This window comes from Pempheris klunzingeri, chromosome 1 (genome assembly GCF_042242105.1).
Source record: "Pempheris klunzingeri isolate RE-2024b chromosome 1, fPemKlu1.hap1, whole genome shotgun sequence".
Lineage (NCBI taxonomy): Eukaryota > Metazoa > Chordata > Actinopteri > Acropomatiformes > Pempheridae > Pempheris > Pempheris klunzingeri.
This window is the reverse complement of record NC_092012.1, coordinates 17,481,279-17,508,056: the sequence shown is the minus strand read 5'-3', so window position 1 is coordinate 17,508,056 and position 26,778 is coordinate 17,481,279. Positions and strand designations below refer to the sequence as shown.

Below are 26,778 nucleotides of genomic sequence, written 5' to 3'. Positions count from 1 at the left end.
TCATGTGGTGCCCTCCCATATGAGCCTCAATCTTATGGCCTGGTACAAAGCTGATGTGATGGCTGCTTTATGGATGAGGCCAAATTATACAGTGCAACAGGGTGATTGTGAAATGAGAATGAAACTCGGATGTATAATTTGTTCCTGCTCTTTTGCATAAAAGCTGTTTTTTAAAAAAAAATAAAAAATTAGCTCAATAACAAATACATTTTAATCATGCCTACATAAATACTGTCACAGCGGTATCACTGTGGTGACATAAGGCTCAGTGACAGGTGTTACACGTGAACACTAGTTTTGAAGCATCCAGAAAGTCATCATTCATTATAACTACATCACCCCCCCCACCCCCCCCTAACGACTCTGAATTAAGGTTAAATAAGGTATTCACTTGTCAAAGAAGTGGACAGGTAGAGCGGGTCACAGGCAGGGAACTGTTGTCTCTGAGCACCAGACATCTTGCATATCATCTCCCGTTGAGTAGTTGGATTGCAACAGAGCTCAGAGGAGCAGGGCGCGTGCAGACCATCAGGCTGTGCATTCTTTTAGCCGAGGACTAATTTTCAGTCCTCCACTTGGGTCTGCGTAAACAGCACCGCCCCGATGGTTGTTTGTTTAAGTGAGGAACGATCCATCGCAGAGCGCCGGGCTCGATTGACACTGTCTGCTGATCTGCTACTGCGGATTGCTCAGAATAACAAGGCTGCTCGCTAATTCCCGTCTATCGGGGCATTCGCCGAAACACCGAGAGAGTAGGGTCCAAAAAAAAGCCAACAAGGCAGGCAAGACCGCCGCGCCGCCGGAGTCCGCACCCTAGAATGGCTTCAGGAGACCTTTACGAGGTAGGATGAGCCCATGTCCAGGGGAAATGCTCTGTAATATTGACGAATAATGGAATTAGGAAGTAAAGGGGAGGGCGTCGCGTATGTAAAAAAGCGGTGTACTAAGCCCTTTAACAGGCGAAACTAACCCTTCTCAAGCTTTGCGAAGACGAGCTTTGTTAATTTACGCTTCCACTTTGTGTCGCTTCTGATATACTTTGACATAATTCTCCACGACTGGAGGAAGCGGATGAAAATGTCATTTGCGTGGCTGAACTCCTCAGTCTTGTCGCCGAGTTGAAAGTCGTGTTAAAGTGACTGAGCGGACAGACATGGTGAATAGCTCCAGACGGAGTGATGGTCCTGAAGGTGCGCATACATGCCAAAAGAGATTTTGTCATCACGGGCTTTTAGCGGCGGTGTGACTATTTCGCAGGCTTCTTTGACACAGAAGATGAGACACCAGGTTTATTTTTATCAGGCGGAGTAAACAAGTCTGCGTGAGCTTCTTTTCATGGCTGATGTGAGAATATGTGAAATGATGACTCCGGCACTGTTGGGCGTAAAAAAAAAAAAAAAAAAAAAAAAAGAAAGAAAGAAAAAAAAGTTGCCCAAATGGGTGACAGGAAGGTCACGCTGCCCTCGTGCGCAACATCACCCTGGAAGCGGTGCCAGACGTTTGCGTGAATCCTGGTTTCTACATCAGCTTCACTGAATCGGGCTCTTAATGTCATTAGCCTTTTGTCTGGGCTGACATGGTGTCATATGTTTCAGGTCATGGTGCTGACACAGACACAGAGAGAGATGGAGAGATCAGAGTGTCTGATGACTTCCAAGGACAAAACAAGTAGATACGGTCGGATAAAGTAGTTAGATAGATACAGTATAGACAAAACAAGTTCGTTTTTTTCATGTTAAGCGCACGTTTTAAACACGCCACTGAAATGTCCTTCTGAAAAGAAACTTTTTTTTGGGGGTGGGGGGTCTTCTCATGAGTGTTGAAGTAGATAACTTTATCAGCTCGCAGCACTACCCAACAATGTGTGGTGAGTCAAGCAGGAAATCAGTTATAAGACAATAGATTAGTGGGAAATGCCGTTTTGCAAACTGGACAGACTGTAAGACTTTTTTACTATTGTGTTTATCCTTATTTATTAATGTGGGATATAATAACACAGTGCAGCCAAAAAGAGCATCCACTGACTGCATTTAACACGAGCCCATATTAATACACCCCACGCCTGCCTCCTTGTTTTCACGCGCTTTGCCTATTGTCACTTTTATTTGCATACTTTTTTCCTTTTATGATATGTCTGCTTAATTATGCTTCTCTCAGCCGGGCACAGCTTCACGCATTCATGTGTTACTGCTGAGCAGCAAAACCTGTTCGTTTTATGCAGCATTCAAGAGAGATCGTTCGGTAATTACGAGCAGCTGAGTGGGAAAAGCCGTTCATGTCAGCCTCTGACTTGTAATCTCAAGTTGTGTAAATGAGACATTACGTCAGCGAAGTAGTCATGAGCAATATCGTACTTTTGTTTTGACCTTTGACTGCTGCTCCACGCAGGCTGTTGGTTTGATGTGGCAGCCTTTACTCTTCCCCCCGTGGTCACCGCTAGTTGGTTAGTTTTCTGTGAAGATGATCGTCGTTGAACAGATTACAGGATTATCACAATTCAGTGATAAAATGGAGTGATGGAGTGACCAGTACTGAGCAGATGACTGCAGTTTGCTGGAGTTGTACAACATTTATTTAAAAATGACCAAAATAAACATTTGAAATATAGAAACCGACGTCGCCTACTGTTGGGGGTTTATGGCGTGTTATAATTTGAGAAGTCTGTGCATGTGGAGAGTGCCTGCACCGACAAACTAGCTAATAGTTTTATGTGGTGGTTTGTTTGAGGTGGCTGCAGGAGAAAAGTGAAGGCAGTATTGTCAGTTCAATGTCATGCTGTATTAATATTTTTCAAGCCTTGGAATTTGATGCATTATAACAATTTGGAGAAGTCAAGAAATGTAGTCAGTGTGTGAATGTTCATTTCTTTTAGAGAAACATAATTCAGGGTGACTCCAAACAGCATTATGGCTTAGATTTGTACAGGAGGGATTCCCCTCATTTCACATTTCACAGGTACCAGGCCAATCTAATGAGCTGAGAATAGCTGTCAAGAAGAATATCTTGACATCACTCTTAGGTTTCTAAAGAGACACCGTGAAGCCTGGGTTTTAGCTGTAAACCGTCTTTAGAACTCTCAAGTTAGAAAATCTATATTTTGGGAGAATGGTGCTCGGGAGCTGGGGAGATAGAGCCTGGGCTGTAAGGCTTTGGGATGAGCAACCTTTGGCCTGCTGGGCTGAGTTAAGCAGGCTGAGACCAGTGAGTTTTCTGGTACGGTTCAAAAGTGGGAATGAATGAAGATCTGTAATGATTTGTGCAAATTCAATATTCAGTCTAGAAGTTCTTTTGATCTACTGCATGCTTTATTGACCTAAAAAAATGGAGGAAACTAGCAAGCTGTGTTGATCAAATATGATGACATGAAAACTGCTGAGAAGAAATGGGTGAAAGCATTTTTTGCTAAATCGTGGATAAGGGTCAGGGTGTCTGCTGACTTTGCAAAATGTAATGAGGCAGCGGAAGTGCTGCGAATCAACGGAACAATGTCAATTCTACAATGCTGTTGAGAAACCAACAAGTGGGGTTGCTGTTTAGAGATGCTCAACATTTATGCAACATTTAAACATAGCTGTACATCTTAGAAGGACAACATCTATCTTGAGAGGAAAAAAATAAGAGAAGTTAAGGTTTTCCCATTCACTTCAATGCTTTTTTTTTTTTAAATGTATTGACAGCCAACATCTGTTGACATCTGTTATGACTGACCTCTTTATCTTTATCTTGAATGCCCACTAAAAATACTAATACTTTCCTTCTGTAGACTTGACATGTGGCTGTTAGAAATTTGGAACGATGTTGGTGCTCTTAATTTTGTTAGTTGCAAAAGATTGTAAAAGTTTGAATCCATTTCTTCACTGTCCTTGTTGATGAAGCTGCTTCAGTGTCTCTCTACTGTGCGCACTGTGAAGTTCTGATTGAAGCGGCATCTTCTTCAGTGATGCTGACATTTGGTACAGATATCCACGGTGCCCAGAGGATTAATCGTAATGAGTCTGACTTTTCATGTTCAACTTGTTGTCTAGTAGCAGCAGGTCAAGCTTTGGATTTAAGTAGTAAGATTTTTCAACATCTGCATGATGAATTGCCATAAAACTTTTGCACCAACATTCACGGGCCTCAGATGATGAAGCTTAATGACTTGAATGATCCCACTTCCACCCGTCTGGATTTGTTCAGTTTAAGGGCTTTTAAAAAAACAACAACAACATCTTGCTGCAAATCCAGTGACTCTTCACCTAAACTCTTCTGTATTGAAGAGAGTCACTAATATTTCTCAGTGACTGTGCACTCATGTTGCCATGGCTCTCTAGACTGACTGTGCTCATTAAGAGGGGAGGGGGGGGGGGGTCCAAGCCGCAGCACAATCATCATCCAGGCAGGAACGTGAATGAGCTGTGAATGTGCGTCCAAGGAAATTTGTTTTATTTTTTCCTGAAGTGCACAGAGTTGCTATAGAGTGATTTTATTCCAGGGTCTGGAATCTTGATGGTACCAAAGTTCCACAGTCTATGTGACTATAGCCATTGTAACAGTCTTCATGAGATTAGAGGCAGATTTTGATGCATATTGATGTGAAGATAACAGCTTGAAAAAGAATAATGAGAAAGCTAGTTAGATTCACTTAAGTTTAGCTCTACTGTTTCCTTTCATTTTTAAAAATCTAATTTCTTACATGATAACGTAGCAGATGTGCAAATTACTGTGTGATGTCATTACAACTTTACCGGCAGGCTTTAGTGACTTTCCATTGAAAATATTGACTTTGCTTTTTCAAAGTCACTTTGACTGTAACTCTAACACCACAGAGTGGAACATCTCAACAGCTACTGGAATTTGGTTCAGACATTCATGTCCCCATCAGGATGATTTGTAGCATCTTCAACATTTTTCCTGTAGCATCGTCATCAGATCAAAATCCTGATTTGTTAAGTACGTAATTCAATACCTGCTAAACAAATGACATTCCTAGCTTTACTTTGTGTTTAATGCTAATCAGCAAATGTTAGTATGCTAACAGGTTGAAGTAATATGGTGAACATGGTAAACATTATACATCAGTATGTTAGCATTGCCATTGTGAGCGTGTTAGCATGCTAACGTTACTATTTAGCTGCAGGTATGGAGCTATCTAGGTATTCTATTTGTCATTTTGCAACACATGATTGCACAACAAAATGCAAGTTGTAGTCCCTTTGTGCTACATACATGTGGAACATACAGTACATACAAATATTTAAATGCAGGATTCAATAGGGTAAAATAGAAAATGAAATGAAACAATATTGGCCCAAATTATATACATTACATACAGTGGGGCAAAAAAGTATTTAGTCAGCCACCAATTGTGCAAGTTCTCCCACTTAAAAAGATGAGAGAGGCCTGTAATTTTCATCATAGGTACACTTCAACCATGAGAGACAGAATGGGGGGAAAGAATCCAGGAAATCACACTGTAGGATTTTTAATGAATTAATTGGTAAATTCCTCGGTAAAATAAGTATTTGGTCACCTACAAACAAGCAAGATTTCTGGCTCTCACAGACCTGTAACTTCTTCTTTAAGAGGCTCCTCTGTCCTCCACTCGTTACCTGTATTAATGGCACCTGTTTGAACTCGTTATCAGTATAAAAGACACCTGTCCACAACCTCAAACAGTCACACTCCAAACTCCACTATGGCCAAGACCAAAGAGCTGTCAAAGGACACCAGACACAAAATTGTAGACCTGCACCAGGCTGGGAAGAATGAATCTGCAATAGGTAAGCAGCTTGGTGTGAAGAAATCAACTGTGGGAGCAATTATTAGAAAATGGAAGACATACAAGACCACTGATAATCTCCCTCAATCTGGGGCTCCACGCAAGATCTCACCCCGTGGGGTCAAAATGATCACAAGAACGGTGAGCAAAAATCCCAGAACCACACGGGGGGACCTAGTGAATGACCTGCAGAGAGCTGGGACCAAAGTAACAAAGGCTACCATCAGTAACACACTACGCCGCCAGGGACTCAAATCCTGCAGTGCCAGACGTGTCCCCCTGCTTAAGCCAGTACATGTCCATGCCCGTCTCAAGTTTGCTAGAGAGCATTTGGATGATCCAGAAGAGGATTGGGAGAATGTCATATGGTCAGATGAAACCAAAATAGAACTTTTTGGTAAAAACTCAACTTGTCGTGTTTGGAGGAGAAAGAATGCTGAGTTGCATCCAAAGAACACCACACCTACTGTGAAGCATAGGGGTGGAAACATCATGCTTTGGGGCTGTTTTTCTGCAAAGGGACCAGGACGACTGATCCGTGTAAAGGGAAGAATGAATGGGGCCATGTATCGTGAGATTTTGAGTGAAAACCTCCTTCCATCAGCAAGGGCATTGAAGATGAAACGTGGCTGGGTCTTTCAGCATGACAATGATCCCAAACACACTGCCCGGGCAACGAAGGAGTGGCTTCGTAAGAAGCATTTCAAGGTCTTGGAGTGGCCTAGCCAGTCTCTAGATCTCAACCCCATAGAAAATCTTTGGAGGGAGTTGAAAGTCCGTGTTGCCCAGCGACAGCCCCAAAACATCACTGCTCTAGAGGAGATCTGCATGGAGGAATGGGCCAAAATACCAGCAACAGTGTGTGAAAACCTTGTGAAGACTTACAGAAAACGTTTGACCTCTGTCATTGCCAACAAAGGGTATATAACAAAGTATTGAGATGAACTTTTGTTATTGACCAAATACTTATTTCCCACCATAATTTGCAAATAAATTTTTTCTCAATTTTGTCTCTCATAGTTGAGGTATACCTATGATGAAAATTACAGGCCTCTCTTATCTTTTTGGTGGCTGACTAAATACTTTTTTGCCCCACTGTATTTATATTATACACTGAGATAAAAATTCTGTTGTGCATTTTTTCAAATTTGCATGTGGGGTACACAGCAGCAACAAGACAGTTGTAACAATACAGTCTTCATCCTCACATTACCAGTTCAGCATTTGAGAAACATTGTCCATCAGGTTTAACTTTGTTTGAACACCAAGCATCCAGTTAAAGTCTTGCATTCTGTTGGCTCAGAGCATGGACCAACCATTGAGGTCTCTGTAAACATGTGGACACATCAGTCTCTGATTTTGGGTCTCTTGGCCATTTCATCCATTCCATTTTCCTGCAACTGGACATTTGCCAGGCACAGCTTTAGGTCCAAGCTGGGTTAGCTTAGCTCTTATCCCGACTCTCTTCCATGTCCCCCTTGGCGGGGGGGGGGGGGGGTTGGGCTGTGCCGTGATGGGACACTGCTGTACCTAAGCACAGCCATACAAAGCCGCTAGCATGATGTAAGCTATCTTTAGTCCTTATGGGCACAGTTCAGTAGTGGTATTACTATGAGATCACTTAGCTTGGAAAAGATGACATAGTGGGTGTGTAGTCTGCATGTTGTCTTTCAGGGACAAGTGTGTAACAGGTGTGTCATTTTTTAGTGTGGTTACAGGTGCAACAGAGCTTACGCCCAAATGGTGTCAGGGTGTACGTTACACACCGGCCTTGACAGACTGTTCCTGTTAGTCAGATTATACATATACTTTAGTATAATATATATAATATATTTAGTGTTACTAAACCTCTTCGATCTAACCCTATTTACCTCCTCCACTTTCCTTCTCTTTTCCTTTGCATGCATCTCTGCTATGCTCTTATATGTGAGACTTTGTCTGGGATCGTAAGCTTTCAAATCTCCTGTTTTCATGTCAGGGACACCCCTAAAGCTCCCCCACGGAAAGCTGTTTACTCCTGGTAATGTTGAGCAGCTATTAGCATAGCTGCCTTAAACCCTCTGTTAAAACTCTCCATCCTCCATTTCTGGCTTAACAAACAGTAGGTGATGTCAAGTCCCTTCTAATTTCAACTAAACTGACTATCCACGGCCTGCAAAGGGGCACACAGTGTCGAATCATGCGAATTTTCACACTCTGGCTTCTGATGGGATCTAGCACAGTGGAAAATATTAAAAATTTTAATCGTTATCACCTAAAGCTGGATTTATAGTATTGAGTGTTACCGTAGATACCCATGGCAGTAGGTTTGCATTAATAGTGAAGTGGAAGCATAAAAATGAGTCACTGGCAATTACTTTCTCACAAATCACTGAAAGAGTTTATTAATAATAAAGCAATAATAATAGGATTCTAAACCAAATATTCCGTATCAAAATGTATTCTTGTGACATCTGTGAAATAGAAAAGGAAACTATTATCGGCATAGCTTAGACACACACATCATCAGAAAGAAAAATAATACAGCTACCAGGTAGGTAAGGTTCATTCAACAATCAGTAAGGTCAACCTTTATATTGAAAACTCATCATATATAAAAAGAAAAAGTGTTGGCAGTGTAAAATTATTAGGGAATTTTCCTTTTGTTAAATGCTTTTCCAACTTGGGTGTGTGTTGCCATTAAAGCCTTAACACCAAGTTATTTCTTCCTTTTTTGTCCATTCTGTTGTCTGTTTCTAGAGCAACCATTGTTCACCCAATAAGACTGGACACATAGTTCTGTCTGCACTAGTAAATATTACTGTGTACAGTTTCAGTTTATAGCAGTGGTAAGCATCAAGGCCAGTCAGTGCAGCAGTGCAGTTCTACCAGACACAGTATTGGCTGTGTGACTATATACCAGAGAATGCCTTCACAGAAAATAGTTCTTCAGGGGTTTGGGTGATTTGTGACCCACTGGACGTCACCTTGCACCAGGTGGGAGATGCATATGGAGATTTTGATTTCACAGAGAAATGTTATGATCCTTCTCCATATCACCATGTCAGAAGATAGTGCTCTGGAAGACATTCAGCTGCAACACACAACATGTTGGGCCAAAACTAAAGCAATAATCAGGAATAGGGTTATCCGATCTTGTGTTTAAAAAAAAAAATTAACTACAAATTAAGTTGTCTGGCAGAGATAATGGTGATATTGGGTTGCAAAAAAAGAGGAGCTTTGATCATAATGGAAATGGTCACCAGGCATTTAAGTATGAACATAAGAGAGAAGAAAAAAAAAACTACTGTGTCCGGAAAAAGGATTTATTGGTCAGTCACATACTTAAAACATTATACTCCAACCAGCATTCATTGATTTTTGATGTAGGTTGTTAGTGTGCCTTTGATGGTGTCGTTTCAGTGGACTGGAGTGGTACAATTTTCTGAACATGTAGAGCTGCCCTGGCTTGTTGGGCTGTGTAAAATAGCATTTTTCTCACCCAAAAACATTATCCATTTTTTAACAATGCTGGCTTGGTGCTTCAGTGCGCACTGGGAAAACTGACCTTTTGCAAAATAATGATAAAGAGACTTTGCTGTTGCTGTGCTTCACAGTGGGAAGAGATCTCTACAAAAACGACCTGGGAACATTAGTGTGGATGCAAGTCTTCTCATACAAAAATTAGGGGAAATAAATGAGACAGTTTAATGTAAACTAAGTCTCACCGTTTGGTCCTCATGTCAACCTTACTGCTGATGGTTGGTCAGAATTGATACACCTCATGTGATGAACACAGTACCGTACGGTTGGTGGCTGCCAGTGTCTCTAAATCTCTTTTACACAAGTTTATCCCGTTCTGTCTCTGTTTTCCTTTTCTTTTCTGCGCCTCACTCCTTTCTGCAATGCTGTTAAGTGTAACATTGTTTGGAACTAAAAGCAGCCTAATTGTCTGTTCATTTCTGTGGCACTCGTGCTGCTCACCCATCAAAGACTATTTACTTCTGTTAATGTCATCTGAGAATATGATGAGCAGTTATTATCACTGCTGCACTAAAGCCTCTGATGAAACCTTCCAACCATTTTCCATTACTCCCATGGCCCAAAACCTTGCTACTTCTAAATGCCCTAGGAGTATTGTTTAGCACACTCTCACTAGAATATTTTCTTTTTTCACCATAAGTGCACTCCCATGTCAGGCAGTGATAAGGTACCTGCATACCTGTATAGATATCTAACCAAAACCTGCATGTTATGTCTGACATGTCAACATTGGTGCAGGTATTGATTTGTGAATTTTATGATGGGTGACGTCGGCAGATTGTGCTATGCGGTTTTATTGCGGTGTATATGTGACTGTTTTTAATATGATGTGTGTGTTTGTGGCTGTTTGTGGTGCTTTGTGTTTTTGTCCCCGTTATTACAATGGACCAGTACATCAGATCGGCAATATGTCGAGAGAGAGTAAGCTCTCATCACCACGCCCCTTTTTGGGGGAAAACAATCTCTGGTTCCACGTATACGGCTGTAGCGCATACACTTAAACAAACCCATTTAAATGAAATGTTGAAGAGTTGCTGTGTTGTTGGTTGCACCAGGATTAAATCCCTAAATCGCTGATCTTTGATTTGTTCCCTCACCATGTCCTGAAAATTTTTCTGCTCAAAGCTACATGCTAATGCTATATGCTTGTGTGTTGACTGCTATGCAGCTTATCTGCCAGTATGTCAAATGACTCGCATGTGTTTCTTGACGTTTTATTTGCTTATTTTAAGGGTGCAAAGCCAAACCAGTTTTGTTTTCATGAATTTAATATTAACAGCTGTAGACTAATGTTCCCAGATGTGCTGATCTGATCTACAGTGTATGATAATTGCTAATCAATAAAACCCGAACATTTGAATGGTGTGAACTGTCACTTAAGGCCAAGTTTTGTTTGCCAGACTATCTGTCTCCTTAAAAGAGGGACTTCATGAAATTATGGCATATGATCAGCATACCCAGAAATTTCACCTTGAGTCTTATCTGCACCTACTGAATTGCAAATTGAGTTGAATGCAGTAAAATTGAATTGCACAGTAAATAGTCATTATTTGAGTAATTAGTCACGTACAGAGGTTTGTGTGTTGTTTAAACAAATGATAGAATATGTCACTGCCCAACTGTTTATGCAACAACAACTTAAATTAAAACATATTTTGGTGTTATATAGCCTATAATTTATTTCACAAAGTAATTTCACCGTTTGCTGGCAGAGGAAGAAGAAAAATCTTGAGCATGACTACTGTACAGTAGTGCACCGAATTGGAGATCTTAGATTAATTTTCCTTCTCAGTTCTTCTTTTAATACTTTAAATTTAACTAAGACGTTGCTGATAAGTGTGACTTTTCACATGGGGTTGATTGATTTACTGCACATGATTGAGTGCCTGTGTCAAATAGTAATATTTGTAATTTTCTGTGGTCTTTGCTGGCCTAATATATCTGTAACGTATACAGGCTTTTTTACTTTTTGCTTGACTTTGAACAGCTCATGTTTAAGGTTTCTTCATTATAGCAGCCTGCAGCTCATTGCTCTCCTCTGGCCTCTTATCTTTCCTCTGCAGGGAATTAGCCCTTATCATAAACTTGACATATGTCACAAAATTTGCCTTTTTTAAAGATTTGACACTCCCTAGCAATGTTTCAAAAATAGAATTCAACATTGAAACATAAGCAAATCTTTGTAAATTAAATATAATTGAAGGATTCATCCTTTGGAAAACATGAAAGTGTTTATTCATGTTCCTAGAAATCTGACTATTTTGTTTTAATACAGTATTCCCTGTGTACAAAGTGGGTGGCTGATGGTGCCATTACCACAAAAACAATAGGATTTATCCTCAGGGGATGATGAATATTCACAGAAAATTTCAGTTTTGTGGCTGGTGGACTCAATGCACCTGTGCGTGGTGCTGGTCCATGAAGTGTACCCACATGGGGGCCACCCACTCTTTCAGCAATATGAAATTATATGAAGGGCTTCGAACCCTGTAAGTTTTTATTATATAAATATATTCCTGGCCCCTCAGGGGCCCCCTGATTATAATATCAAAAAACACACTGCTGCAGACATTTCCATTCATGAAAACTCTGCCAATTAATCATCCTGTGCAGGAGCTAATTAAACTGTTCTTATTTTTATATTCATTTTAAAAAATGATTTAAGATGTAAATCTCTTTGTCTAATGCACTTTTGTGCAGATCAGTTCATAAGGTCTTTTTCTCATTTCTCATTTTCAAACTAGTAAATCTGTATATTACACTTTCTAATTTCTTAAAACACAGTCTAATTGCCTGTCCATCTGTGTGCTGCCTTCAGGTGGAGCGGATTGTGGACAAGAGGCGGAACAAGAAGGGGAAGTGGGAGTATCTGATAAGGTGGAAAGGTTATGGGAGTAAGGAGGACACATGGGAGCCAGAGCACCACCTACTGCACTGTGAGGAATTCATTGACCAGTTCAACAGCTTGAGACTGCACTCACACAAACGGCCCAAAGTGACAAAAAATCGTCAAGAGGCCCTCATCACCAGCCACCCATCTGCTACTGAAAACTCCAGAGCTCGGTCTGAGGCCCGAAAGAAGAAAAGGACTTGTGGCCCAGCTGTTGGGGTTAGAGTAGGAGCTGTTCTAGGGATTGGAAGTGGAGGGTCAGGACCCACTCAGAAGCAGAGGAAAGTGGGTGTGGGAGCAGGGAAGCATCCTTTAGGGGAAAGAATTAGCAAAGCCATGACATACAAGGCTCCTCCTCAGGCGGAGCCTCACTTTATTCCTCCAGTGAGGGTTCCTCATAATGGAGTCCAGAATGGAGAGATGGAGCCTCTCATGTACAGGACAGCAGCAGCTGCACGGCCACACAGAGTGCCCCTGGACAGAGTGGATGGAGAACTAGGAGACATGGATACCACTGGACAGCAGTTCACCACTGAGCTAGGTAATATGTTGGGAAACTGTGTGAAATTAAAAACAGAGTTCAGCTAATGCTGGATTTTTTTTAATGCAGATATTGGTGTCATGATAGTTAAGAAAAACTGACAACAGTATAAAGAGTCAAAGTGAAACTCTGAAATTACATTAATATTTGTAACAATACAAATATTTCCTTTCCTTTAACAAAAATAATCTCCCATTAACAGACCAGTGCAGGTTAAAATGAGAACCAAGACTAAACATCCCTTTAACATGTCTTATGGACAGCGAGAATGCAGCTTCATATTAATTCTACACTGATATGTATGTTTTGTTACTCAAAATATGGTGTTCAACAAGCCAGGATGCCACTTTGAAAACATACGTAATGATTGATTATCATTAAACTTGCCTGAGTCTTTCAGCTGCTGACAGACCTTCCACTGCTGTCACATTGTGACACTGAGGTGCCACAAGGAAGATCCTGGCCCTGCTGCCCTGTTCTCTCTCTGGAGAGAGGGCTCGACTCTCTGCTCTCTCTCTCTGTGTAGCATAAACTCCTGTGAATGAGGCGTCACTAAGTGGCTCTAAAGCTATTTAGAAGGCTAATGTTCAAGCATGTCAACTAGTGAGTCTACATGGCATGAACACCTGTGAATGATAAGTCTTGATCAGCAAATGTTTGAAAATGAGCACGGCTTCACAGACTCCCACTCAACGTTTGGGGGCTGGGGTGGGTGCTTGTAAGCATCAGCTGATCACTTCTATCTCGTCAGAAGGTTCGGGGCTGATTTAAAACAGCAGATAACGTATTGAGCTCTATTTTATAGAGAATTTAGTTTACAGTTCAAAAAACACATTTAAGTGCCTCTTTAACAAATGTTTTGACATTTGATATGAGCGGAATGTTTTACAGACAAGACATTAACTTGTCAGTTCCCTCTTAGCCTAGTTTCTGACCTGCGCCATGCCACCGACCAAATAACATCATTTCAGCGATTCATATAATGAAGCGAAACACAGTGTGATGAACTAATGCTCTCTGATGAACTGACGATGTAATGTTGACACTGTTTCTAAATCATCTCAAATATGTTTTTGGCCTGTCATATGGTGCTGAAACGTTTAGAATGCACACCGTTATCTTTTTTGATGTTTTTTAAATTATATTTCCATGATGAGTGTTTTGCATTTTACTAATTGCAAGGATTAGTACAAAGTCTTGAAAGTTTGGAAAATTAATTTTAACCGTTGTATTGATGATCTGGTCTTAAATCGACAGTCACTCACATAAAACCAAAAATCCTCGAATGTTTTAATGAAATGATCCATGATCATATTTGTTATATATCACCAGACACAGAGTAGACAGGAGTTAGAACGACTGACATCGGCACCAAAAATGAAAAGGGGGCAGTGTTGCCATGTCTCCATGTCTGGTGTAAACCCAGTGTAGGGAACGACCTGCAGAAAGAAGAGCGACCTGCATATGATGAGGGAGTCAGTGCTCACCTGCCATTCATAGCTAGATGTTCCTCTTAAAAAGGTCCAGGAAGCTTGTGTTACATGATAGATTGCATTGCTTATAAAGGTAAATGCAGCATATTTTAGCAGACGTGCTGACACACAGCCCTACTATGGCTCTTTACGACAGCAGCTGATAACACCTTTGAAATTCACTCATGGGTCACAGTCCAGGGCTGCACCACAATAGTTAATCATTACATACGTTTTCAAAAAGTCATCCTGACTTGTTAAACAGAAAATCTACATGGTTGTTTGTTTTTTGAATAACAACACACATGTCATCGGTAGAATGAATATGAAGTTTATTCATTCCCGTCTGTAATACCTGTTAAAGGAATGTTTTGCCCTCTGTTGTTGGTGCTGGGAACCTTTACTACTCTGCTCAGATACACAGAACATGCTGAACGTGTGCATATTGGTTTGGTCGTTACGTGCTTGTTGTGCTTTAAAATAGACAATTTCCATAAAAGTTCTGTATGGACTAAGCCGAGAGTTTTGCTATGCGAGAACATTAGGGCTACCAACCTTTTGCCAGGCTGGCCAGCTGTAAAGGATCGTAATCTCCTAATCCTTGAAAGACTACCCCGTTTACCTCATTCAGCATCCACTCATTAAACTGCTACACAGGCAGAGGGTGTCTCTATGGTTGTTAGCTCCAAACAAAAAAAAGGAGAAGCCTTACATATGCAGCAGAGGACTGTAAGAAAATGATGTTAGTATTTGAGTATTTGCTTGCATAGAAGGTGTCTGACTGACCTTTTCTCATTTAACATTCCCTTCAAGTTTCTGTTTCACCACTGAAAAAGAATAGGTGACATCAGTTCATGCAGTCATCATATCAGTGCCCACGATGCATCTATTTCGAGCGCACGGACAACTTAAAACCTGCAGCAGCATGAAAGAAAGTCTTTCAATTAATTATGGGAGTGAGGACGGGGAGGTTGCAAATGTCATCTGTTTTACCGGAGTGACTGAGCTGCTAGTATCTCCGTGACAATCAGCTAGCTAAAGGTAGCACCAGTTGCAGACAGCACCTCTTTATTGTGCAAAAATGTGACGCATTGTGTTGTCACGTGTCTGGAGCACTGTCAGTGAGACAAAAGCCTCAGCCTCTTGTCCCACAACCATTTTGAAGCGCTGCTGCTGCCATCAGAAATCCCATCTACCCAGGCTGAGCTCTGTTTATGTTCTTCCTCTGTAAAATTGAATTGAAACAGACTCATCATTTGAAAATCACTGTTGATTGAATTTACTGTTGCAGTCAAACTCTGCATGGTTTGTTTGTTAGAGGAACTTACCCCAATTTATTCAATTTAGCCGTAATTTGAATCTTTGTTAGGTCTAAATCTGAGAACGCTTGGAGGGATGATATAAATCATATAAAAGATATGAATATTTAATGGAAATTTTTCATATCTTCAGCCTAAATTACCATTACAGTTAACTACATTTGTTGTTACAATAAAGTAGAAAAGAGTTTTTCTCATATAGTTTGCCACGGCTGCTTCTGTTGGTATCCGACTCACAGGTGAGGCCCTGGCTGGTTCCACTGCTTCACTGCATTATTCATTTTTTTAAAACACTCATGGTCAACAACACAAACTGAGTCTCCCATTGAGGGCTTTAGCTAGTTTCAAAGTCTCTCTGACAGCAAAAGTTGTCTTTTTTTCTCCAAATCCGATCCGATTTGTGTTAAAGACCCAGCTTTTATTGGTATTTACATAATTTAAAATAGTAGTTTCTAATAGTTTTTAAAAAAAAAGGATCACACCACTTGCTGTGGTGGGAAAAATTGTGCTTGTCTTCCTGAATGATGGATGACTTATTTATTGGTTATTGTTTCCAACCACTGCACCACTAGATCCTAGATAAGGGACTGGATTGGTTAACTCATGGTGCACAACTGAGATTATTTACTGTCACTCAGTTTTTACAGAAACCTTTTTTCTTTTTATCAATACAGTCAAATCAGTTTTTGGATTAATATTGGTCCTCTAGAGAGATTACACTGCTCCCACATGTCACGGTTTCATTGTGTGAAAGGCCTGAAAAAATAATGTTGGCTACTTTCCAAATGTGACAGCAAGGAAAGTAAGCTCAACGTGTGGTTTTTGAGCTTGAAATATTAATGCAATCAAGAAAAATTCAAATTAAATAAATCCCGCTGTGATAGCCCAGAGATCATGGAGAGCAAATACTGTCAAATTACAAAAAAAAAGTAGGTGAATGCTATTGTGGCACATTGATGACATGCCTGCCAGCTGTAAGTGTCCAGACAAAAGCAAATGTAATATGGAAAATAACAAATTCAGAATAATTAACATCCCTGTCAGACTTACAGCAAAGTTAATACAAGACAGTCTGTGCTTGGTTTGTGTATATGTGCATTCAAATGATTTTAGTTGCAAATGAAACATCCAGACCTTATGTTTTATTGAAAAGTTCGGATTATTTTTAGGAGACTGTGCAATGTTTGATGCTGCAATAGCACTGCAAATGCCAAAAATGTTATTCAGGAATATCCTCTGAAGAATTTATTGCAAATACAGTATGTAGTAGTTTTCATAGCAGTCATAGCAGATACATATAGAAAACTCAGACCACCTTATTTTAGTTAGGAAAAACCCGCCCACAGTGCTCAGCTGTAAGCAGCAGCATCGGTGTCCTTCAGTTGATTGTCAATGAGACTCAGATATGCTAAATATGATGTGTACCAAGTCAAACCAAGCTCTACATACAGCAGGTCCCTCATCAAAAGTCTCTAGTTTAACCATATTATGTAAAGCACTGGTTTGTCACTTTTAAAATGTTCCTCATTTCGTGCTATTTCGTGGTTCAACCTTGATGTGCACGCACACAGGTGATTCTAATGGACACAATTACTTAAGAATGGACCATTGGGAAATGTTTCTGTGTTTCTATAAGTGTCGTTTATAGAAAATGCCATCATGACTGATGTCAACCAAGACCCAGTGTATACATAGTTTTTAAGATTATATTTTGGGCAATGTTTCTGCCATGGGTGTGTTCTAATCATCAATCTTAACATCATGTAATATCTACATTAGTCCTAGAGGACCCATTGACCAGTTGTGCCCCCCCTCCCCCCTCCTCTGTGTCAGGCTCCCCTCTGGCCAATGGCAAGATGCATCTGCACAGCTCAGTAAAGAGGAAGTTGGCTGAGGAGAAAAGCTACGTGTTTGACAAGCGGCTCAGGTACAACGTGCGACAGAACGACACAAACTGTCGATTCCGAGACATCGTGGTCAGGAAGGAGGAAGGCTTCACGCACGTCCTGCTCTCCAGCCAAACGACGGACAACAACGCTCTGACACCAGAGGTGAGAACGGGAATGTGCACACACCCACATGCTTTGTTTTACTGCTTATACATACGACTTAGGACTTTTTTTAAATTGACCTGTTTGTCCCTCATATTGTTGTGTGCTGTCTGGTATGTATCAATGCATGATTTTTGATTGTATCCCAGTTTCCTCTACTACTGCTGTGGAGATGCCCCAGAGCTGTGCAAAAACACCCCAAGTGCTCCAGGGGAGCTTTTTCGGGAGACAAACTTAGAAAACTTTGTGGTTTTATTTGACAGCTGCCAAGTGTGAATATGTTTAGCTGCATGAATCTTACACAGGGCACTGCTGTAGAAGTGTGTATACTCAGCGAAAAAAGGCTAGGAGCTCTTGGGCTCTGCCTTAGTCCTGAGTGATACCTTGAAGCCAAACAAGGTTTCTACACGTAGAGTAATTAAACATATAATCCAGCTTTATGCCATCTGTTGTTACTGCAGTGAAATGTCAGTCGCACTAGTGAGGAAATTATGCCGCAAGTTCACGGAGGGGAGAGCATTATGTAATTACTGGTGAAGTGAAGTGGAGACCCTGGAGATTGCCAAATTCCTAATGTTTTTCACTGCTCGCTATGTAGAAATGACATACTGTGCCAGAGAGTGCAGTGCTACATCACATCAAGTTTTGTTGTTGCAAAGCTCAGTGATCAAATACTTGAATAACAACAATGAAATAGATTGAATCTGTCTGTTTTTGCATTTGCTGATGTTAAATGATGTTAATACGCTAAAAATCACCTTGTTTGATAGGCTTTCGAAATCTTACCCAGATACTTCAATGCAAAAGCAGCTGTTAACATCAAACGATCACGTTTGCCGTCAGAACGTCCTGATGACTGGAGACCTAGAAGTTAGTGCCTGATGAAATTTAGACGTGAAACAACAAAAGGCTTTTGGTGATTGATCAATAAATTGCTCATTCACCATTACATCGAACACGTGTAAACAGAATCTTCATATTTTTAGGAGAGCTTTTGATTAGGTGTGATGATAAACCAGCTGAGTCTTCTCTACAGGCATTTAGGGGGCATAATCTATGTCAAGCTGTGTCTGATGGCTTTTGACATGTTTTCTCGCAGTCTACTGAGCAATTTGTTGATCACCTGCTAACCCCTTGTCAATCAAATTCGCCCTATAAAATCAACATCTATAGCAGCGGCAGAACAATACCTCCTTGAAGTCAGGAGTTGTGTTGTTCTTTATTATAATCTGTCACAGTGATGGACAAGATCTATTAAAGTCTATAATTTTAAGATTGGATCCAACACTGTTGCGGAGGAGCAGATGTTTAGGAAGAGACTTATGATTGCCACTGTCACAATATGTCTCAAATGAGACGCGTCCATCTGTAAACTGAATGTGGCAGAATGGCGCTCTGCTCTGATGCTGTAGCTCCTTGCATCGTGATGATCCACTTGTAGAATTGACTGCCTGCAGGAAAGCACCAGCCTGTGATTGGTGGCTCATTTCCACACTCGAATCAACAACAAGCTGCTTCATTTCAATTTCTGCTCAATATATTCAGTAACTTGCTTTTGCAGTTCAGCAGATGCTTTTCCCCAACTGCACTTTTGAATGGTAGCCAGCCTGTTCGCTTTTGGACTCGACTCGACTATTGTGACATTGCGTAACCTCCTGTTTAATTTTGTAAATGTGTCATTTATGAATTACCATGTTGTTATGCCAGCTGTTAAATCGGTCATAATGACAAATGGCTTTTGGAATTATCCATACATTTAAAAAGAAACAACATTTTGATAAATGGTGAAAACCTCATTATTATCATGCTTTTATGTCATTAACTGATGATGACCCTGCATGAATAAGTTGGCCATATTTCCTCTAGGTCTATATTTATCATTTAGACCTTTGTTGATACACTTATAATGTATACCATAAAGAACATTATAGTTTGTCAACATTTGAAACATTTTCAATCTTGGCACTTTATCAAAGACTCTTTTGTCATTTATTTGAAATGTTTTTACAGATTCCCTTAGTATAACAGTGAGTTGAGCCACAGATAACAGCACGTCTCACAGTCATCCACCTCTGGCTCATGAATCTAAGCAAACAGGTTTTCCCTCCCCTCAGACTGTAGGATGCATCTTAGATCTTCCTCACAGGGTGGCACAGGCTTTGATACTGCGACGTATGCATGGCAGTCTGTACTTCACAGGCACTGAAGTGGCCTAAACTGTGTGTGCCCGTGTCTGTGTGTGTGTGTGTGTGTGTGTGTGTACTTTCATGTGTGACAGTAAGCCTGTAAGCTGTGGGCTTATCAAACAGCTCTGATAGCTCCTTCTCTGTGTCTCAGTCTTTGAAGCTACAGGAACAAGAGAGTCTGCGTATGTGCAAACTGAATGCAGTCCGCTCAGAAAATCCTCAAAAATATCCCTATACATTTTTCACCCAATACATACAATGCTTACTTTAAGTGAGAAAGTCCCCTGAGCTGTTTACTGTTACTCTCTCTGTCACCTTTCTGGTCTAACACACAGTTGCTTTCTGCACCTGTTCAAATGTGTTTTAACATCCTGTGTTTTGTCAATTTCAAAAACTTTATCGAGCAACACACTGACTACAAGAATCCTGAAGCTAATGGAATAAACTGTGGCTCCGATGTGTCCCGATGAGCTAGCGTGCGCAACACCCTGCAACTGAAGCAGCCAAATGGAATTCAGCAATTGTTAACTCCATTATTTACACCTGCTTTTCCTACTGTGACATGAGAAGATGAATTATGTGGAAAAAGGCCTGTTTGAATCTTAGAAATTGACAGAAAATGTAGGAGTCGATAGAGCTCTCTGAGCTGTGACACCTGGACTACGTCTGCAGTCGTTCCCCATAAATAACTCGCAATGAAATGTGCTGTGTTTTATAGATGCAACAGATTGCAGTTGTGTGACTCTATGTCTGTCAGTGATGATGCAAAAAATCTCTCTCTCCAACACTCTCTAGAATAAACTACTGAGTGTCTGTTCCATAGGGAGCAGTGAATGAGTGAGCGGGGGAGTGGTTTTGGATAGCCCCTTTTTAAAAAGGCAAGCTATTTCTGTTAAGAGAAATCAAAACCCATCCTACAGAAAAATGTCCCCCTTCCTCCATTTAAAAAAAAAAAAAAAAAAAAAAGTATCTTTAGCTCACAATATCAAAAAGCCTCAGGAAAGTGGGAAGAGCTCTTAACTGAAAAAAGTCTGTCACTCCTACTCATTTTAAAAGCACATGATTGATTGACTTAAACCCCTAGAGGTGGTGATTTCATTTCTAGGGAGTTGATGCATGCTGTTGCAAGTCCCTTTGTTGTGGATACCACCTTTGTTTGTCTGCAGATGTCCTGGAGGCCCCTGCTCACTGCACATGAATGTCACTTTGACTGCTCTCTTCCTCCTGCTCTGCTTCACACACTGGAACCAGCATCTTCCCGTCTCCGTGTCTTGTATATGAGCGGGATTTTAATTGACGTTGTTAGAGAAACGTCACGCGTAGTGTCTCTCTAACACACACACACACATGCACACATGTCACATCCATTTAAAACTGGGGACAGATTATGTGCTTGGTGAGACATAGAGAATTAAGTTCACTTTGAGGTTGAATGGTTAATATGGGTCAAGGGTGATAATCTGATTAAAATGCAGCAATGGAGTGTGCAGATTGACTGCAGACAGTGATGTGGGTGTTGGGGCTTCCAGTCGACTTCTTATCAGGTCGGCTGTCTGACAGCGTGGGCTCGCTCCCTTCTTCATCACGTGACACAAAGGCCAAACGCTTGTCTGTTGATGCTGATATTGAATGCGAGTGAAATGTGTCTCTCTTCACTGACTGCTATAATGGTCACATTTGTTGTGGTGTCATATTACAGACACACTACTTGTGTTTCTTTTGAGTGAAACACAAATTTGAGTTCTTGTATTTCATCTCGAAGTTTGCACACACAACGTTTTTTTTTTTTACAAATCCTATTGGTACTACTCTTATCTCATGACTATCAACCGACAGTCAAGTTAGTTGCCACTGGCAGGCAGGTTGTCAAGGAAACAAGCTGCCCAGAGAGTTTCCATGATAACATCTCGCCAGATATCTGCCATTGCTCAGAAGGTAACATTAACTAGCTAGAAACCACCAAAATCTCACTTTAATGTTCAATACTGTTAAAACTTTGCACCCCAAAAATGTTCACGACACTGCTGATAACATCACTACTTGAAATAATGTGATTACAACTTATTGAACTAACTATTCAGTCACTAGTTGACATATTAGTCAGTGATTTAAAACAGTTACTACAGCATCACGGTCTGAAAACGTCTGATCTAAGAAATGAGCCATTGAATAGCAATGACAAGCGCCATTATAACTAGCATCTTCTTTTCATCACCACTGTATCAGTGCTGTTTGCTGACAACATGTGATCATTGGATACTTTTGTTTGTGTTGTCAAGCGAAAAGCACTTGCACTCGGTGAAAGAGCATTATTGATTTACATAACAAGAGACTAAAAGCTTGCATAATTATTTTCCCTTCAGTATTATTTTATTGTACCATTTCGTGTTTTTATTAACACGACAAATGAAAGCACTGGAGGAAGAATTTAAACTGACTTGTTTTTGAATGTAGAAGTAACTTAAACACCAGCTCATATAAAATTGGAGCCATCATCATTTCAGTTAAATACTTTAAGTTTGTTTAACACCCAGCGTGGATGTCCAGCCTTAATTTAAGGATTCAATATCTATATTTTATCTCTTTTTCTCAACCTTTCTACCTCCTCTCCCTCTTCAGATCATGAAGGAAGTGTGTCGAGCTCTGAGTAATGCAGCTGCTGATGACAGCAAGTTATTATTGCTCAGCTCCGTGGGGACTGTTTTCTGCAGTGGCCTGGAGCCGTCGTACCTGATAGGGCGTCTGTCTACTGACCGCAGAAAAGAGAGCAGCCGCATCGCAGATGCCGTGCGGTAAAGATAAATCTGTCTACTATTAACACTGACTCTCTTTTACTTGCCTCAAGACTTGACAGAGTCGGTACTGATCGTCCTATGACTCCCTTTAGGGACTTTGTGTTGGCATTCATCCACTTCAAGAAACCCATCGTGGTGGCAATAAACGGGCCTGCTCTGGGCCTCGGAGCCTCCATCCTGCCTTTGTGCGACGTGGTGTGGGCCAGTGAGAGGGCCTGGTTCCAAACTCCATGTGCAGCCCTCCACCTCACCCCCTCTGGCTGCTCTTCCTACACCTTCCCCCAGATCCTGGGTGTAGCTCTGGTGGGTCAGAAATATCCAGGCTTTTTGCTTATTTGAACCTTTTCATACCCACCTGATTATTATCCAGTCAAAGCATTTGCATCGCGCGACACATTGAAAATAGTGTGTAATTTTATCTCTCTCTGTTCCCAATGGCAGGCCAACGAGATGCTGTTCTGTGGGCGCAAGCTCACAGCACAAGAAGCGTGCAGTCGAGGCCTGGTGTCACAGGTCTTCTGGCCGACGACATTTAACCAAGAAGTGATGCTGCGTGTGAAGGAAATGGCATCATGCAATGCAGTGGTAGGTCGTGATCGCAACAAAGCAGAGGATGATTTGTTCTTTTGAATATAACCAAATGACCCTCTCTGCTTTCTGTGCGCTTTCAAAAGGTTTTAGAAGAATCCAAATGCCTGGTGAGGAGCATCCTGCTGTCGGTCCTGGAGGAAGTGAATGACAAAGAGTGTCAGATGCTGAAGCAGCTGTGGTGTTCAACCAAAGGACTGGAGGCACTCTTCAGTTATCTGCACAACAAGGCGTATGAGAAGTGATCATCCACAGCCAGACAACCACTCAATGTGGGTCAAATGTTATCTGCAGAGGGACATTCAGGGCGATTAAACGCTGTGATCTCGGTCTGAGGGAAAAGCTGCATCATGGGTCTCTTTTTCCATCCTACAGCAGAGGGGATTCTCCGGGATTTTGTTCGATTACATGTCTACCAACAATTCCTTCATGGTCCTCTTTTGTAAAGCAATTTTTTTTTTTTTTTTTTTTAATTGGACCCACATGGTCCAGATGTCTATTCTCTAAGATTCAAAGAGCAAAGGGCCAAATGTGCATCGCTTAAATAAACACTGAAGGAGGTTCTTCAGGGCGGTACAGAGTATCTCTGTACACATGTGAGATTTTGTTTCTGAAATCATCAGGATGTATGAAATCAATGTATGTCTGGTAGCAGATGATAAATTGACAATAATATATATAAATATATATTTATTTTAAGGGTGTAAAAGAGTTGCTTCCTGTATATAAGATGCATTTTCAGGATTTTCTTTTGTCGCTTACTGTTGAGAGTTGAAGTGTAAACCAAAGTTTGCATGAGGACGCTGTTTTTTTTTTTGCTACTTACGTGCACATTCCATCGGAAAGAAAACAGTTGGGATCCTGCGAGTTACCATAAAAGATGGACGATTCAACGAAAATTCTGTCTTTTTATTTCATCACACAAGTCATTGCTCATACTGTAAAATGTCTTTATTACACAGGACACACGTTGTTTTCCAGTAGCTTCATAATCAGCACCATAATCGCTCCTGTATGAAATCAAGACTAAAGCTCATGTAATAATGAGGCCTGGTCTGGTCATAATTCACAAGTAAATTAAATATCATCCTTGCACTGTTATTGTGTGAAATGCGTGATTGTTTTCTTTTTTTTCCTTCAAATCAGATGATCGTGTAGATATTACCGGACAGTTATTTCTTAGTTGTGTATTTATTTTTTTTTTAGAGCACACAAAGGAGATTCACATAGTCGCATTGTGACGACACTAACTGTCAGTGATCTATATTGTGGAAATGCAACAGTCGTGTAGCTGGAGTCGACCTTGTCCTTATCTGCATGTGATGATTTGAGAATTCAAGACGTTTTCTATTGCGATGTGTATTATACTTAGGGATCTATTTTTGTTTTACCAAAAACCGTAGGTCTGTGAAAACTGTTTTGTAAAATTCAGAAGATATTTGTCCGTTTTTTGCAGTTGTGCACATGCAGTACAGAATGATACATAGATAATCGACTGTTGTGTGTTACTACTTGCATGTAAGATACTGTACATATAAATGTGTTGCCTGTCTGAATACCTTGTGTTCCAGGGTATATTTTGTACCAACATTGTAAGTATTGTTAGAAATGGTGCAGTTTATTTTTGTATTTATTTTAGATAACCGTTTGGATGTGCAGTGCCATGTGGTCTTGTTTGCTCCGAAGCAACCCGGCTCTCTTAATCACCCTTTCTAAATTTCCCCTTAAAACTTTGACGAGCAAAGTGGGTAGGAAAGCAGAAAATATATATATATATATATATATATTTATAATTTCAAAACCAAAATCTAATTGTGAACACAGCTGTCACTTGAATAATGTTTGACATTATCAAATTAAGTATTTAGTTGTAAATTATTAAAGGCATGTCAGATAGTTTAATATATTGTGTTTTGCTGAGATTTATAAGAATGAACAGATGCTAAATAAAATTACCTTTATTGTTTGTCAGATTTGTCCATTTCAAGCAATAGAAGGCTTGTTTAACAACATTCACTCATCAGTTTTATGTGTGGCTGTTGTAGTTGGATTCCAGGGAATTATTAATGGTTTGATGGTGCATTTTCACCTAAAATGAACAGAAACGACAGCACACTTCCACTCAAGCTCATGAAAGATAGAACCTCTGTAGGTGCATTGTAGTGCACTCGTGAATTCATCCTTTTATCTTGCTTTCCAGACATATGATCAGCTACAGAACAATGATGCAGTGATTCATCTTCTCACTGGCAGGTTAGTGACCAAAAACTCCATTAGGCTTAAACAGGCGAGCAGAGGGTGTTGGGATTTTTTTTTTCTTTTTTATTAGAAATCCCTGAATTTACTTCTGTAACTCTATTCCTCGTCTGCAAATATTAGGTAACATCTGTAGTTCCTGCTCGGCTTTAGGGCTCTGAGAGGAAGTGAGAGGGACCTGTGTAATGTGGCGCCTGTACAGCATGGCTGAATGCAAATCACTCAGGTTAACTGAGTGTTAATGACTTTGATCCGTCAAAACTGGGGCGTTTATGTATTTATTCATTTATTTATTCAATTTGTAAAATATTAGATATTCTTTTCAGTGTGTCGCCTGAGATAGAAAATCCTTTACTTTCAAAAACCAATGTTTTGAACTCTTATTTCCTCTTTTAACAATCAGATCCCAGTTCCCACCTCGGCATGTGTTTGACGTGTGCTTGATAATAAAATTGATCAGTTATAACTAAAAAAAACAAAAAAACTACTAATATTTGTTCCATTATTTATTACAACTGACAGCGTTTTTCTTAGGTTCCTGTGTGTCTTCCTCTTATAACCACAGTGTCATGTATGGTGCCCTGTATGTATAATCATTCATTCATGTTTGTTTCTTCCCACATTGTCTCAAAAAAAAAACAATCACTCCTTGGGGTGATTGGTCCTTGGTTGCAATCTAAGTATCTGTCGAAGATTGATCCATAAGTTGTGATGGGCAGAGCGAGCTACTTCAAATAAAGAAACAGTACTTTCACTGTGTGTGGGCTTTTGTCTGTAGGTTTTAATTCATTTCCAGTGAGCTACCCTCAGCTTACCTGGACACTCACTGACCCTCAACACAGCTAGGATTTGCTAGTAATTATCAAGCAAATATTCACTAACAATTTTCAAAAACAGTGTGAAAATGCATGTTTGCAGTAAGAATTATTCATACAAGAGGGAACTGTCTGTATTCTGAACCGCTTGCTGTTCACATCTGTCAGTGCCTTTGTCTTTAAACTCAGATCAGCTGGTAGACAAACAGGCACTCGGCATTTCCTGTGTTGTTTGTGAGGTAACAAGAATCCTGCTAATCGATGCAACAGGCCTGCAACAAGCAACCTTTGATGTTGGAGCCTGCGCTTAAATTGCTGTGAAAAAAATAGACCTGTGGGAGCAACACCCCATTATAGTACTACGATACTACAACTACTAATTCTGGGCTCTCAACTGCAACTCCTGGTATTCACTCAGCAAATGGAGATGGCTCAGGTGTCATTTCCTGACCTAAATGTGAAGTTCAAGTCACATGAGCACCAGGTCATCAGCTAAGAGCCTGTGGACAGCCAAAGAAGCTTGAGGAGACCGCCCTTAGACCACTAGCCACTGTTTCCCATGATGACACATTTACCTGCTCC

The 26,778-nt window shown here is 40.5% G+C and overlaps 1 protein-coding gene across 2 annotated transcripts; it reads left to right on the top strand.

The window, feature by feature from the left end:
* Positions 1-613: 613 nt before the first annotated feature.
* On the top strand, positions 614-26,121 carry LOC139203167 (chromodomain Y-like protein 2). Of its 2 annotated transcripts, XR_011584374.1 has the most exons (8): positions 614-842; positions 12,102-12,714; positions 17,339-17,556; positions 22,362-22,534; positions 22,630-22,840; positions 22,979-23,122; positions 23,212-23,479; positions 23,574-26,121. XR_011584374.1 is itself a non-coding variant. In XM_070832841.1 (7 exons), exons 1-7 carry the CDS (start codon positions 819-821, stop codon positions 23,368-23,370), a joined length of 1,542 nt encoding a protein of 513 aa, XP_070688942.1. In that variant the 5' UTR covers positions 614-818; the 3' UTR covers positions 23,371-26,121. The 2 variants fall into 2 exon arrangements, 1 of the variants encoding a protein (XP_070688942.1); XM_070832841.1 differs by having other exon boundaries at positions 23,212-26,121.
* Positions 26,122-26,778: the final 657 nt, after the last annotated feature.